The 15348-nt window shown below is 42.1% G+C and overlaps 1 protein-coding gene across 1 annotated transcript in view; it reads right to left on the bottom strand.

The window, feature by feature from the left end:
* The window catches only part of LOC121524199 (4-galactosyl-N-acetylglucosaminide 3-alpha-L-fucosyltransferase 9-like), a 37664-nt gene extending 25198 nt beyond the window's left edge, over positions 1–12466 (bottom strand). The window contains exon 1 of the mRNA XM_041809473.1: positions 12179–12466. Coding sequence (XP_041665407.1) covers positions 12179–12466 — 288 coding nt within the window. The remainder of the gene's footprint in view (positions 1–12178) is intronic.
* Positions 12467–15348: the final 2882 nt, after the last annotated feature.

Raw genomic sequence — 15348 nt, 5'->3', positions numbered from 1 at the left:
GTTTTCGTCCGGTTTTATGAGTTTTTTTTTTTTTTTTTTTTTTTGAGATTTTAAGTTTAAAAATGGTCAAACAGTGTTCATGGGGTACATGCGACTCCAACAGAAGGTATCCTGAGAGTCTTGGCGACGAAGTGTATTTTCTACCCTTTCCTAAGCCACATCTAAGAAAAGTGTCTTCTTTGGATAAAAGTTTTGCAGTGGACCACAACATCAACCTAACGTGGATAAAATTAACAACATCTGCTCTAAGGTAAGCTAACATCATATTTGAGGCAACATATTGTCACTTTGCTGGAAAGAAATATAAAGTTATCTTTAACATCTCTAACGGCAGCTAAAGTTAGCCTAACGTTAGCTCCTAGCTGCGTTGTTCGTTGTGTCACGTCGTTTGTTGGGAGTTCGTTGGCATTTTTTGTTCTAGTTTTTGTTCTTTGGTGATCGTACATCATTGTTAGCTGTTGTCCAAAGGGCTCTAGTTAAACTAACGTTAACTTCTGGAGCTTAGCTTCGTTAACTTATCTGTAATAGCCAAGATAACAAAGTTTGGCAAACGTTATGCTGAATGAGTCAATGTAAATATACTATAGCACCAAACTAACGGAGGGACACTCTTGGTAAACACGGTAAAAAGGCCGTTATATTTTTCTCATATTCTGAGCCTAAAACCCCAACTTCAGTGGCACTTTGATGCTGATCCTCTATCTTGTGGTCTGAGATTGTGATGGCAACAAGATGCTGTTTATCATGTTTGCACTGGGACCTGTATGTTTGGACTTGTAACTGAAGCTTTTTATCGACCTTCTCGACAATAAAATGATTAAAAGATCCTTCCAGTGCGAAGTTTAGACCCTTTTGGTGACTTCTAGATTATATGTGATCTTTCTGTCTCCAAAAATCATCAATGGCCTCCAGTGAAATGTCTCCTACTGTGACAACTGCAATAGCGTCTGTCAGTGAATGTTCATTGTTTGTCCGAGTGAGTGGAGGGGGCGTGGCTTAACCATAGGTCAATTGTGAAACCAAAACCAACCAAACCAAATGTACAGTGCCTATAAAATTATTCACTCCCTTGTTTGACCCTGTCTCAGTACCGGCTGCCAAGAAGCTTCCCCACAGCATGATGCTGCCACCACTGTGCTTCTCACTGGGGATGGTGTGTTTTGTGGTGATGTGCAGTGTTTGGTGTCCGGATGGCCATATGTGTTACTGTTATAAAATGCAGATTATTGGCCATATGGCTACCTAAAGCGAATATCTGGTAGTTGTTCTGAATGGCTGAAATTCTTTAGGACAATCATTTAGCCAGGGATGAAAAAGTCTGGTGGAAACTCTGGATCAGAGAAGAAGAAGAGCTTGTTTGCCTTGTATCTACAATGCAGTGTGATATGAGCTTTAAATCACCTGTCAAATCTGTCCAAAAGCATGAGGCAGAGTGTTGATTTGCTATTTCATGATGCAAGCAGAGCCTATACATTAAGGGCATGTGTGTTTTTGGCCACTGCTGAGGATGCATCGGTAAACTGTAGTCCACCAACTGCTGAGCATGTTGCTGTGCCAGAAGACTGGCGGAGGAATGCCCTTGAAGCCGGGACTAAAACCAACACACCAACTGAAGCACAGCACACTGGGCCTGGCATCACTCCCAGTCCTCAGAAACAGCATTAGCTGAAAAAAGAAAAACTGACTGCCAGTCAGCACTCACCCATTCAGCAGTGGGTGTAAATAGGATTTATGTTTCTGCAGAATCTTTCCTTGTTTCATTTTAGTGAAAAAGCCCTGAGAGTGAAAGAAATGAGGGACCATGGGCCATAAGGGAGGAGGAAGAGGAGGTTATGGATGAAGACAGACAATCCAGACTAAAACATCAAGAAAGGACAAACACCCAAAATTCATATTTAGTTTTGACCCTTACCTAGGCAAGAGTGCAGCAAGAGCCACCTCCTATTTCTGGCCAACAATGCCACATGACCTCAAAATCAGGGAGCAACCCTGTTTCTATCTGGTTGAGAAAGGGAGAAGCACATGATGCAAGTGTCAAACAGCACTTGGCAAATGCCCATGTATTGTTAAATGAGTGTCACAGTAACAGGATCTGTTTATGAGGACTGTTGACAGATGATTTTTTACTGTAAATGTCAGGGAAATAATGAGACAAGCAGCAGCTGCTTCCTCCTCTTCTGACAGTATTCTTTTCACATAAAACGTTATTAATTACCAAGTAATTTTACAGTAGTAAGTGTAATTATCTAGTTATTACCTAGGAATAAGTTTGCCATTTCCCAAGTAAACCTCAGAAATATGGTTATAATAGGGGAGTATTTACCTAGTAATCATATATTAATCATCTCAGAATTCTTTGTAATGTGGCAATTCTCTGGTAATATTTTAACATACCTTAACCCCTTACCCTAACCATGACTTGAAAATTACTTGGAAGGACTCACTTTAATTTAGTGGGCAAAACTAAAGAAATTGGGAACTATCAAGCAACTTAGTAAATAGAAAATAATCACCCCATTTTTAATAAGTTACCTCGTAAAATAGCACCTAAATAGCAGAGAATTGCCATGATGCTACAAGGGTGAGGGTCAGGCCCGTCCACAGGTTTGGCAGGGGTGAATGGGCCCTCAGTCATGATTTATTGATGGATCAGTGGCATTGGTGCTAGCATCCTGGCTAGCAGGTACCTCAAGTTGGAGCTTAAAAGTGTGACAAGCTTGGATTTTGGTGTTGTTATTATTTATATCACCACCTTTTCCCCTCCATTGTTGCCACATCTTTTTTGACACTTCTAACCCATTTTTGCCCCTTTTTGTCCAATTTTGCCATTTTTTGCTGCGTTTCACCCCTTCTTTTACCACTTGTCTCCCATCTTTGCATTGATGTTTTGCCAACTTTACCCATTTTCCCCCCTTTTAAATTGTTTAAGCCACACTTCCCATTTTAACTTCTTTTTGCCACTTTTCACATATTTCTCAGTTTTTTCTTTTTTTTGCCACTTTTGACCATGTTTGCCATTTTTTGACTATTTTAACCAATTTTTGCCCCTTTTCATCTGTTTTAGCCACTATTGCACCTTTCTTCAACTTCTTTTTGGCACTTTTCACCCATTTTCACCTCTTTTGAAATATTTATGCCCTTTTTTTTACTATTTTACCCATTTTGCCACTTTTCATCTGTTTTAGCCACTGTTGCACCTTTCTTCAACTTCTTTTCACCACTTTTTATCAATTTTTACCACTTTTTCCCCTTTTTTTTTGCCACGCTTAAGCATTTATGCCATTTTTCTCACAATTCCATCCATTTTTGCCACTTTTTGCCACTTTAAACCATGTTTGCCCCTTTTCATCTGTTTAAGCCACTATTGCTCATTTGTTCAACTTCTTTTTGCCCCTTTTGACCTGTTTTTACCACTTCAAATTTTTCATGTCTTTAAATACTATTTAACCCATTTTTGCCACTTTTGACCAGTTTTTACCACCTTTTCACTATTTAGCCCAGAACACTCTTCCCTTAATACCCCCTTATGGGAGGCCTTGGTTAGTGTTAAATACCACCTAATTATCAGAGAATTGCCCTATCAATACGAGGATAAGGGTGGATGTAATAACAAGAGAATTCCTACATTACTATGAGGAATTACTTAATAACAAAGGCATTACTACTAGTTAAATACTTACATCTGCCTGATTGCATTGTGCCAAGTTTGGTGGTGGAGGAGAGATAATGGCTGTGGTATGCATTCGGTGTGGAAGAACTTGACTGGTGGCACAGAGCCCTGTCGTCAACCCCATCGAGCACTTTTGGGATGAACTGGAACAGAGATTGAGAGCCAGGCCGTCTCGCCCAACACCAGTGTCTGCCCTCATAAATGTTCTACAGAACAAATGGGCACAAATTCCCACAGAAACACCCACATCTTGTGGGAATCCGTCAGGGAAGAGAGGAGGCTGTTGGCTGCAAAAAGGGGGCCAACTCCACATCACAGTACATGCATTTGAATAGAATGTCACTACAGTCGCTGTTGGTGTAATGGGCAGGTGGCTGAATACTTTTGTCCATATTCAACATCCAGCACAAAAGTTACTTTGTTTAGTTATTACAGCACATTTTAGATGAAAATGTTATTGAATGAAGCGGTTCCACAGGCATGTCTGCTGTCTTGAATCATTGACTCTTGTCAACTAAATAAGCAACCACACGTTCCTTTACCAAACAGCGTATCATTGTTTTTATAAGAATGATACGCTGTTTGGTAAAGAAACGTATCATTGTTTTTATAACAACTGTTGTTTATGATATAGTGAGAGAGAAGAGCGTTCAGAAAGAGGGTGCAAACTCTTAGCAGTCAGCACCTGCAGGGTGGGAATGGCTCTGTGTGTCTGTCTGTCATTTTGGAGGGATAACAGTGGAATTCACTTTATTCAAAAAGAGGCTAAAAAGAAGGCTTTTGATTGGCTCAGTGTCTGAGTATAAGACATGCTGCCATTGTGTTGAAACTCCTTCCATACAAAATAAATATGACCTACTTTTTCAGCTTAACTTTTTCGCCATCATGACTATTGACATGTAACTTGCCCTGCTAATTAAAGAATCATTTTAAGGCCTATTTCTAAGAAATATTTTACTTTTGTGCTTTTTTGCTTTCTTTTGATAGACAGGACAGTGGACAGAGTCCGGCCAACTCCATATTGTAGGTCCCTCCGGCTGAAGTCCCGCCAGTGTGGTAGTTATGGACCAGTTTACCGTTGGTTTAGATCAGGGCTGTTAAAACTTTTTCCACTGAGGGCCACATACAAAAATATATAAGGATGGTGGGGCCACTTCCATATGCCTCACTTTGAGGATAATACAGTTAGTAAAAACCAGTCTTATGATGGTTAAGATATGCTTAGTGAACGCTTTGCATTTTGTAAACCCATGTTTTTAAAAGTGCTGTACAAATAAAGTTATTATTAGTAGTAGTATAAGTATTAGTTTTATTTAACTCCAGGGGCTGCTGTGGTAGTAGAAGTTGGATAAAATATTAAGTGCCACATTTCCCAGCCCTCTGAGAATTATACAAACTATAGCAGTCAACAACACATCTAATAGAAATGGCTTTTTTAATTGCACTGCATGTGCCTATGTCTCTGTGCATAGTCCCCCAGACAATAGACATCTTGGATAGTACCCTCGTACTTCCCTGTGGACAGAGTGCTAATAATACACAAGGTATGGATGTGGCCATTAAGGAAAAAATCAATGTGGTGCTATTTGCCACTTATAAAGGTCATAAATCAGGGGTAAAGGTGCTTGTTAGCAGTCAGATATGTACCAAAAACGTCAAAGATGTTGCCTAATGATGTTTTAGCCCCTTGAAGACATTCTGTTAGTCCTCCAATGGCACTCGATTTTAGACTACAGACAGCCAATAATGAAGAGGATCGGTCACTGCAAGGAGTGTGCTGAAATACAGTCTTCAGAACTACATTTTTATCCACCATATTTCAGTGTTTTGGAAATTACAAGAAAAGTCACATTGCTCTTTAGTTTAATTAAAATAACTGTCTTTTGAAATCCTACAAGTCTGTATAAGTGTTGGCTGACCATAATTCTTAAATGGAAGAAGCTTGGCACAGCCGGGAGCTGGTTGCCCAACCAATCTGAGCAATCTAGAGAGAAGGCCGCAGTAAGAGAGGTGACCAAGACCAAGATGGTCTCTCACTGAGCTCCTGAGATCCAGTGTGAGGATGGGACAAAGTTCCAGAAGGACAGCCATCACTGTACCCCTCCACTGATCCGGGCTTTATGGCAGAGTGGCTAGACAGAAGCCTCTCCTTAGAGAAAAGCACACGAAAGCCCACTTGGAGTTTGCAAAAAAGTGCCTGAAGGACTTTCAGACTGTGAGGAACAAGATGCTCTGGTCTAATGAAACCAAGATTGAACTTTTTGGCCTCAGTTCTAAATGTTATGTCAAGAGAAAACCAGGCACTGCTCATCGAGTGCCCTGTCCCAGCATCATACTGTGGGGTTGCTTTTCAGCAGCAGAGAGTAGGAGACTTGTCAGGGTTGAGGGAAAGTTGAAGCAAGAGGTATGCTCAATGAAAACTTGAAAACTGGGCTGAAGGTTCACCTTCCAACATGACAACGACCCTAAGCACACAGCCAAGACAACACAGGAGTGTCTCAGGGACAACTCTGTCCTAGAGTGGCCCAGACAGAGCGGGCTTTAACACTATCCAAAATCTCTTGAGAGACCTGACAATGGCTGTCCGCCGACGGCCCCCATCCAACCTGACTGAGCTTGAGAGCTTCTGCAAAGAAGAATGGCAAAAAATCCCGCAATGTGTGTGTGGGAGGCTTGTTGCACCATATTTAAAAAGACTGTAACTGGGTGCCAAAGGTGCTTCAACCAGGACAGAATCTTAATACTTATGTCAGCATGATATTTCATTGTTTTACTTTTTGGTACATTTTGCAACTAATCTAAAATTGGATCTCAATGCACAGTCAGGGGGAGGAGGGTCTCTAGTTTGGGGAGCTCAGAGTTTCATCACTGCTGTTTGCAGATGATGAGGTTCTGCTGGCTTCCTCAGCTGGGGACCTCCAGCAGGTTCTGGAGCGGTTTGCGGCGGAGTGTGAAGTGGCTGGTATGAGAATAAGCACCTCCAAGTCTGAGGCCATGGTCCTCTGCTGGAAAACAGTGGGGTATGCCCCCTCCAGGGGGGGAGTCAGTCTTTGCCCCAAGTGAAGGAGTTCAAGTATCTCAGCATCTTGTTCATGAGCGAGGGTAGAATGGACCATGAGATTGACAGGTGGATTGGTGCAGCGTCTGCAATTTTGCCGGTCTCACCTATGGTCATGAACTCTAAGTAATGACCAAAAGAGTGAGATCAAAGATACAAGCAGTCGAAATGAGATTCCTTAGAAGGGTGGCCAGGCTTGGCCTCAGAGATAGAGTGAGGAGCTCTGACATCCGGAAGGATCTCAAAGTAAAGCCGCTGCTCCTTTATGTTGAAACGGACTAGTTGAGGTGGTTCAGGCATCTGATCGGGATGCCTCCTGGGCGCCTTCCTGTGGAGTGATGAGGTCTTCCTGGTACGTCCGGCTGGGAGGAGACCCCGAAGCAGACATAGAGTTCGCTGGAGGGATTACATATCCCATCTGGCCTGGGAGCGCCTTGGAATCCCTGAGGGGGAACTGGAAAGTGTTGTCTGTTCTTTTTTCTCTCCCTTTATATTGTTTGTCTGCGCCGCTCTCTTCCATCCTCCCCCCAATGCGGTCTGACTCACCTGTCAATAAGAGACAATTGTTTTTATTGTGGTTACATTGTCGACCTTAAATCAAACAAAGGCATCATGCATTATCACTGAGCACACAAAGCGACACAAAAATCAGATGACAGTGAGGCTGTGACCTTCAATGACCAGCCACGTTTCAGTTTGTTTTCCATGAATTACATCTTCATTTCTGTCATTTGATTATTAAAGATAAATAAAATTTATAAAAACATTACAAATCACACCTAAAGCATGGCATCAAAAAGTAAAGGTGTGAGTCTATTTCAACTCCTGGAATGAAAAACTCGTTGTGAGTACAAATCAGATTTGTTTGCAAATTAGTGTTTGTGAGTTTGTCTCCCATCTGCATAGTATGAACATCATGTCACAGTGAGTCTTTCTGTGCATGCTTTGACTAAGAAGAAGTAAATACTTTTCAGCCGCCCTGCTGTAGCATAAAAGGCAGAAAACACTTTCCTCATGACTGAATGAAATATGCAAAACAAAGGCATAACATGAGCACAGCAATATGTGGAGCCAGCAATGTGTGTATGTGAGTGTGTGATTAACATTTTGAGTGAGTTAAAAATCAGAAAGGCATATTATGTAGTCTTGTCTTATTTGAGACATCTTATTTTAGTATAATTGGTGGTGTGTCTGTTTGGATATGCATGCCACACCATTGCTCCAATTGTCCTTGATATCTCTCCAAAGACTTTTTAGGTGTACTGGTTTGAAATTGGTGCAGAAAAAAATCACAAATTTGCACAGATTTTGAATAAAATCCAAAATATTTGCACCTTTCACTTCAGTTTGCCCCCATCCTGTCTCCATCCCCCATCACGTCACTTCTCCTGAACATAAACCCACCACAATGCTAAAAAGGTGGACTTTACCATTAGGCAACGGTAGGTGATTGCCTGGGGCCTTGGACTACTTGGGGCCCCATGGAGACCTATACTCTGGCTGTTTGGAATGTAAGCTGTTAACAGAATCATTAAAAGCATGAAATATTAAGTAGCTTTGTCGTGTTATAGACTGATAGAAAGAGAAGAATCTCAAGATTCTAACAAAGTCCAGCAGTAACAGCTCACAGAAACACAGAAACAGACACAAGCCCTTTAGCGTGAGGAAAAACAGAGGAAAAAATCAAACTCACAGTGTGTGCTGCCTGCCTTCTCCATCAAATATTAATCCAAAAATCAGAGCAAATCCTGGTAATCCTGGTATCAGACGAAGGTAAGTGTAATACGGTGACAGTCCAGTTGTTGATTGTAGATTGATGCTGTAGCTAAACAAAGCTCTATTCAGTTTTGTCATCCAGTGTGCCCCCCCTCTTTTTTATGAGTTCTTTGAAGGTTAATACAGCTCTCTCAGCCAGACCATTTGATAAGGGGTGGATGTGGCATGTGTAATTCCATTTCATGGTTTGTTCACTCACTGTACTTAAGCTGCTTCTCAAACAGTTGGCTGTTGCTTCTGAGGCAGCAGAGGTTACAGGATAGACGTCTGGCCATATAGAATGTGCATCAACAATAACTAGGAACATTTTTCCCATGAAGGGAACTGCATAATTAATATGAAGTTTCCTCCACAGCTTCTCCAGCCGCTCCCAGTGGTGGAGTGGTGCACAAGCAGGTGATTCCTTCCTGTGTTCTTAGCATGTGGTGCATGATTTTACCTTGTTTTCCACTTCGTTTTTCATTTGAGACCACCACGCATACCCACTTGCCTAGCCTTTCATACGTCTCCAAGATGCGACTGATGCAGCTGTTCCTATACCCTCTCTGGTATCACAATGCAGGCTCCCCTCATCACACATCCATCCTGCACACCCAGCTCATGTTGTCTCTGTCTTTGTCTAGGTTGTTTGGCAAACCTCTTAAAATGTACTCATGTACCCTGGAGAGTATGGGGTCTTTTGTTGTCCATTTCTGAAGTTGGTGTGATGTCATCATTGGACTTTGTTGCTGATCTAGCATTAACACATTTCCTCACTGGGCGTCTCTGGCAGTGGGAGACGACTGAGACCATCTGTGTTACCATTGTCTTTACCTGCTCTGTACATGATAACATACTCATACAGTCATGGACGAAAGTATTGGCACACCTGGAATTACACCAGAAAATACACCATTTCTCCCAAAAATTGTTGCAGTTACAAATGTTTTTGGTATACAAATGTTTTTTTTTTCCTTTATATGCTTTGGAACAACACAAAAAGCTGAAGAAAAAAGACAAAATTGACATAATTTTACACAAAACTCAAAATGGGCCATACAGAATTATTGGCACCCTCAACCTAATATTTGGTTGTACACTCTTGAGAAAAAATAACTGAAACCAATCACTTCCTATAATCATCAACAAGTGTCCTACACCTCTCAACTGGAATTTTGGACCACTCTTCTTTTGCAAACTGCTCCAGTTCTCTCAGATTTGAAGGGTGCCTTCTTGCAACAGCAGTTTTGAGATCTCTCCATAGGTGTTCAATAGGGTGTAGATCCAGACTCATTGCTGGCCACTTCAGAACTCTCCAGCGCTTTGTCTCCAACCATTTCTTGGTGCTTTATGAGGTATGTTTGGGGTCACTGTCCTGCTGGAACACCATGGCCTCTGATGCAGACCCAGCTTTCTGACACTAGGCCCTACATTGTGGCCCAAAATCTTTAGATTTCATGATTCCATGCACACAGTCAAGGCACCCAGTGCCAGAGGCAGCAAAACAACCCCAAAACATCTTTGAACCTCCACCATTTTTGACTGTAGGTTCTGTGTTCTTTTCTTTGTAGGCCTCATTCTGTTTTCTGTAAATAGTGGAATGACCTGCTTTTCCAAAAAGCTCTACCTTAGTCTCATCTGTCCACAAAATGTTCTCCCAGAAGGATTGAGGCTTACTCTCTTTGTCAGCAGTGGGGTTCTCCTCAGTCTCCTGCCATAGCGCTTCATCTCATTCAGATGACCACGTATGGTCTGAGCTGAAACTTTTGCACCCTGAGTCTGCAGGACAGCCTGAATTTGTGTGGAAGTTGAGTGAGGATGTTTATCCACCATTCCAACTATCCTGCGTTGCATTCTTTTGTCATTTGTTCTCTTCCGTCCACATCCAGGGAGATTAGCCACAGTTCCATGGGTTATAAACTTCTTGATTATATTACGCACAGTGGACAAAGGATTTGTCTGACTCATCTGTCAGTAAGAGATTATTGTTTTTATTGTAGTTACATTGTCACCCTTTAATCCCACAAAGGCTTCATGCATTATTCATCACTGAGCACACAGATCAACACAAACATCAGATGACAGTGAGGCTGTGACCTTAAATGACCAGCCATGTTTCACTTTATAAACTGTCTATAAACTTCTTGATTATATTACGCACAGTGGACAAAGGAATTTAAAGATCTCTGGAGATGGTCTTGTAATCTTAAGATTGTTCATATTTTTCCACAATTTTGCTTCTTAAGTCCTCAGACAATTCTGGGCTCTTCTTTTTCTTCTCCATGCTTGGTGTGACACACACAAGCACTCAACGTAACGGTTGAGTCAACTTTTATACATTCTAACTGGCTTCAGGTGTGATTTCTAGATTGCCAGCACCTGTTACTGCCACAGGTGAGTTTAAATGAGCATCACAAGCTTGAAATAAAATGATTTACCTACAGTTTTAAAAGGTTGCTGATAATTTTGTCCAGCCCATTTTGAGTTTTGTGTAAAATTATGTCAGTTTTGGCTTTTTTCTTCAGTTAGGGTTAGAGTTAATTCTAGGGGTGCCAATACTAGCCCATGTCATGATCCTCTGTGACGCCATCTGTGGCACAGCTGTCATCTCATGGAATAAACTTATCAGAGGTTTGTGATCCGTGCAAATCGCAACTTGTCTGCCATACAGATACTTGTAGAAATACTGTACTAAAATAAAATACTAAAGTACTAAAATAACTGCTAGTCCTTCTTTGTCAAGTTGGGAATAGTTCTTTTCTGCCACTGAAAGCGTTCTTGATGCAAACCCTATTGGTTTCCCCTCTCCATTACTCATACGGTGAGCTAGCACTGCTCCAACCCCGTATGGCGATGCATCACAGGACAGTATCAGGTCCTTTTTTTTTTTTTTTTTTTTTTTTTTAATCATAGTGCATTAACACACTGCTTGACTGCAAAAGTTCTTTTGATTGCTTGAAAGCATTTTCTTGCTCTGGCCCCCAAGACCACAGTTCAACCTTTCTCAATAGTCTGTGCAGAGGTGCCAGTAATGTGGACAAGTTCAGGAGAAACTTATTGTAGAAGTTCAGCAGTCCCAAATATGCTTTGAGCTCTGCCACAGAGGTGGCTGTGGGTGCCTCCTATACTGCCCTCGCCTTTGCTGGCAGTGGATGCAGCCCTGTCTTGTCCACTTGAAGTCCCAGAAATGTCACTTCCTTTTCCATACACTGGCACTTGCTCCTTTTCAAGCGTAGTCCTACATTCTCTAATCGCTGCGGCACTTGATCCAGTGGGTGAAGGTGATCTTTAGAATCTGTTCCAGTCAGGATAATGTCGTAAAGATACACTGTCACTTTTCCCTGCAGTACCCCTTCCATTGTACGCTGAAAAATGGCTGGGCTGGAACTCACACCAAAGGGCAACCTTGTGTACATGAACAGCCCCTTGTGTGTGTTCACTGTGACATACTTTCTTGATTCTTCATCCAGCACAGTCTGCTGATAATCGTGGCTCTTGGTGTACTTCTCTCCCCCAGTTAAACAAGTCACTGTCCTTCATGTGATACATAGTGAAAACTTCTTCTTTATCACTATCTCCCCTTTCCTCTTGTATGAAATTAGTTCTCTTTCCTTTCTTTGTCCTCCCCTCTTTAACTTGAGTACTCTTAGTTTTCCCCACTGTTTTAATTCTGCAGGCTCTCTTATGTGTCCCACCTTCCCACAGTTGTGGCACTTCTGATTGGCCGACCTGCAGTCTTCAGCCAAGTGGCTGTCTCCACCACACCTGTAGCATATCTGTGTGTCCAGCTGGAGTTTTGAGTGGGCATCTGTGACCTTGTTAAGTGACCCCGTCGCTCGGGTCCATTTACCCTGTTTTTTCATGCCATGCAAATCCACACCATCTCTGTCTGCTGCCTCCATAGCCTGTGCAAACCTGAGCGCTTTGTCAAGAGTCAATCCATCCTCTGACAGCAGCCTCCGTTGTATCCTGTCGTCATCCATACCTCAGACCAAGCGGTCTCTCAGCATCATGGTCAGAGAGTCCCCCATAATTACAGCCTCCTCAGTTCTCCCACATAGTCCCCAACACTTTCATCCGCCCTACTTTTTCTTGAATTAAATTTCCACCGCTGAATTATATCACTCGGCTTGGGGTGAAAGTGATTTTTCAACAGGCTCACCAGTTCGTTGTTTGACCATTCTCTGGGTTTAGCTGGGCTGAGCAGGTTCCTCACTGGTGCATAGGTCTGAGAACCCACCCCACTTAACAACACAGCTTGTTTCTTGTCTGCATCATCGATGCCGTTTGCCACAAAGAAATGGTACAGAATTTCACAGAACTCCTCCCATGATTGTGACTTGCTATCAAAAGGACTGTAGCAGCCATTTTATTGCTAACGGCACATCTCTACTCACTTGTTTGTTAGCAAAGACGCTAGCTTTGCCTGCTAACCAGCACGGGAGTCGTCCTCACGTAGCAGACTTTTATCCAGCTTTTTCCTCAGCTCTTATCCTCGTCGCCATATGTAATATCATCAGATATCAATGAACAGATGCACGCACGACATCTCCAGTTGAGCTGGCTTTTAATGCAGGTAACTGTCAACAGTTACTACAGGTCTCAGCATGGCAGTTCTACAGCTTTGTCTTCTGCCTACAACTGCTACTGGCTACACTCTGGGTAGTCCCTGCATACCAATACACTGGCCCCCTCTATTGGTACCAAGCTGTAATAGCACCACAGTCCAGGGAATGCATGGCAAGAAACCCCCATATAGAGAGATACATTTATGACAATGCATACTGAATAAATAAAATTAGTTCACCAGCAGTGAATCCATAGTAGCATGAATATGAATGAGAGTGCAACAAGCTTTCTGCTATAAAGGAGGAGGCTTGGGTGGAGGAGGTTAAGCTTTGCCATCAGCAGCATCTACACAAGCAGGGATGAGTAAGAAGTGAATATTTAGATACACTGCTGAGTTAAGAGAAAGAGCTGTGATTGGCTGTGGGAGCTGGGAGGAGACAGTTGGGATCAGCTGTCAGCTGATCGCGGCTGGGCGTATGACTACCATGTCTTGCATGAACTAACACTAAGCGTTCATCTAGTCCCAACAGCACACTGACTCGATAGTTTATCAATAAAAATAATTATCTCCAATTCAACATACGTAGTGTGTGTTTGACAGGGGTGGAGTAAATAAGAAAGTTCACCCTCTTTGTGTCTGGTAGACTCTGAGAAGCAAAACAAGCGCACCCATATGATCCCTCGGTCTGTTTTGGCTGGGTATTGTGTCAGTAAAGCAATCATTTCCTATCAGCTGGAATCTAAGTCATCTTGGTATACTTTTGGCTAGGAGCTGTATTTTTGGATCAGCTCTCCCTATTTGTCTGAGTCTTGGATTGAGGTGCTGCATGTCTGAGAGGTGGAAGTGTAGTCACTGCTAGTGGCTTTTTAGGCAGGAACAGAATTGAAATTCTATTTGAGCTAGCTTTGATGCAGAGGCTGATGACTCTTAGTCTCTTGTCTGTCAAAAAGTTCTAATAAAAGCCTCCAGATTAATTATTTAAATATAAACTCTACAAAAATATTCCATAAATTGTCCCAGCTCTCTATGGACATATGTCAGACTTTGTACTGTTAAAACACAGCAACTGTGTTTTCTATCTATTCTCTGTACATCACCAAAGCTGTGTCTCTCAGCATTTAAGCAGCATCTGCTGTGTGGGCAGTAACCCTGCCAAGTGAACAAGGCTCTTATTAACTATTAAACACTCACAGCAGGGACCACACACACAATGTACACACCACACACTCTTATTCACACAAAGATGCACAAATGCAGGTCCGTCAGAGGAGTGGATGAGAGTCTTACTGCAGAGTCAGTGGCCTCTTAGTTTTTCCTACAGTCACAGTGAAATTGGATCTCACTCCTCATCCTCTGTAAGGAGGTTGTACACTTAAAAAAACAGCCAGTCCATGTCCCTCGTGGGCGCTAACAGACGGACAGATGAATGACTTAGTAAGCAGAGCGAGAGCCGACCTGATTCAGCTCTACCACAGACAGCTGAGACGTTGAAACATGCTCCCTCTGCTGTGAGACGACCATCGTATGAGTAGATCAGAAAACTTCAGCTATGGGTTACACCAGCTGTACATAAGTTCAAATGTAGCCCAGCTCTTACCGATCAAGGAGTTGACACCATTGCAACAATTAAGGCATTCTACCAGCAGCAATAGTGTAAATACAAAAACGAAATAAAACTGAAAAATACAAGAAAAATCAGATTGAAATTTGTACAAGCTCTTCTTAGGTATTTTGTCTTGTATATACAAGTCTGTGAGTATTAATAATGCAAACGGTGCAAGAATGCTGACTAGACATGATCAGAAGTATAAATATGCAAGGATGTGGACAGATTTACAGTCCACTCCAAAAGTATTGGAACGGTGGGCCCCATTCCTTTATTTTTGCTGTCAACTAAAAACATTAGAGTTTGACAGAAAAAGCTGAATATGAGAGAAGAGATTTATTTTTCAGCTTTTATTGCCAGGTATTTACATCTGGATCTGATACACAGCTTAGGAGATAGCTTTATTTGTAACGGAACACCACATTTTTACGTGAGCAAAAGTATTGGAGCAGATAGACTTTAAACAGGTTTAAGTGAATAAGATTTAATATTTAGTTGCAAATCCTTTTCTTGCAATAACTGCATCAAGTCTGTGACCCACTGACATCACCAAACTTTTGAAGCGTATGTGTTGTTTTAACACCACAGTCAGCAGCTGTCTCTGTGATTAAAAGACATTTTAGGCCTCTCAGGGGATCACATCCTCAGCTGATAAACCTGATACGCTGACTGCTCTCATCAGCTGGTCA

This window comes from Cheilinus undulatus, linkage group 16 (genome assembly GCF_018320785.1).
Source record: "Cheilinus undulatus linkage group 16, ASM1832078v1, whole genome shotgun sequence".
Classification (NCBI taxonomy): Eukaryota; Metazoa; Chordata; class Actinopteri; order Labriformes; family Labridae; genus Cheilinus; species Cheilinus undulatus.
This window is presented reverse-complemented; position numbering and strand designations above follow the sequence as displayed.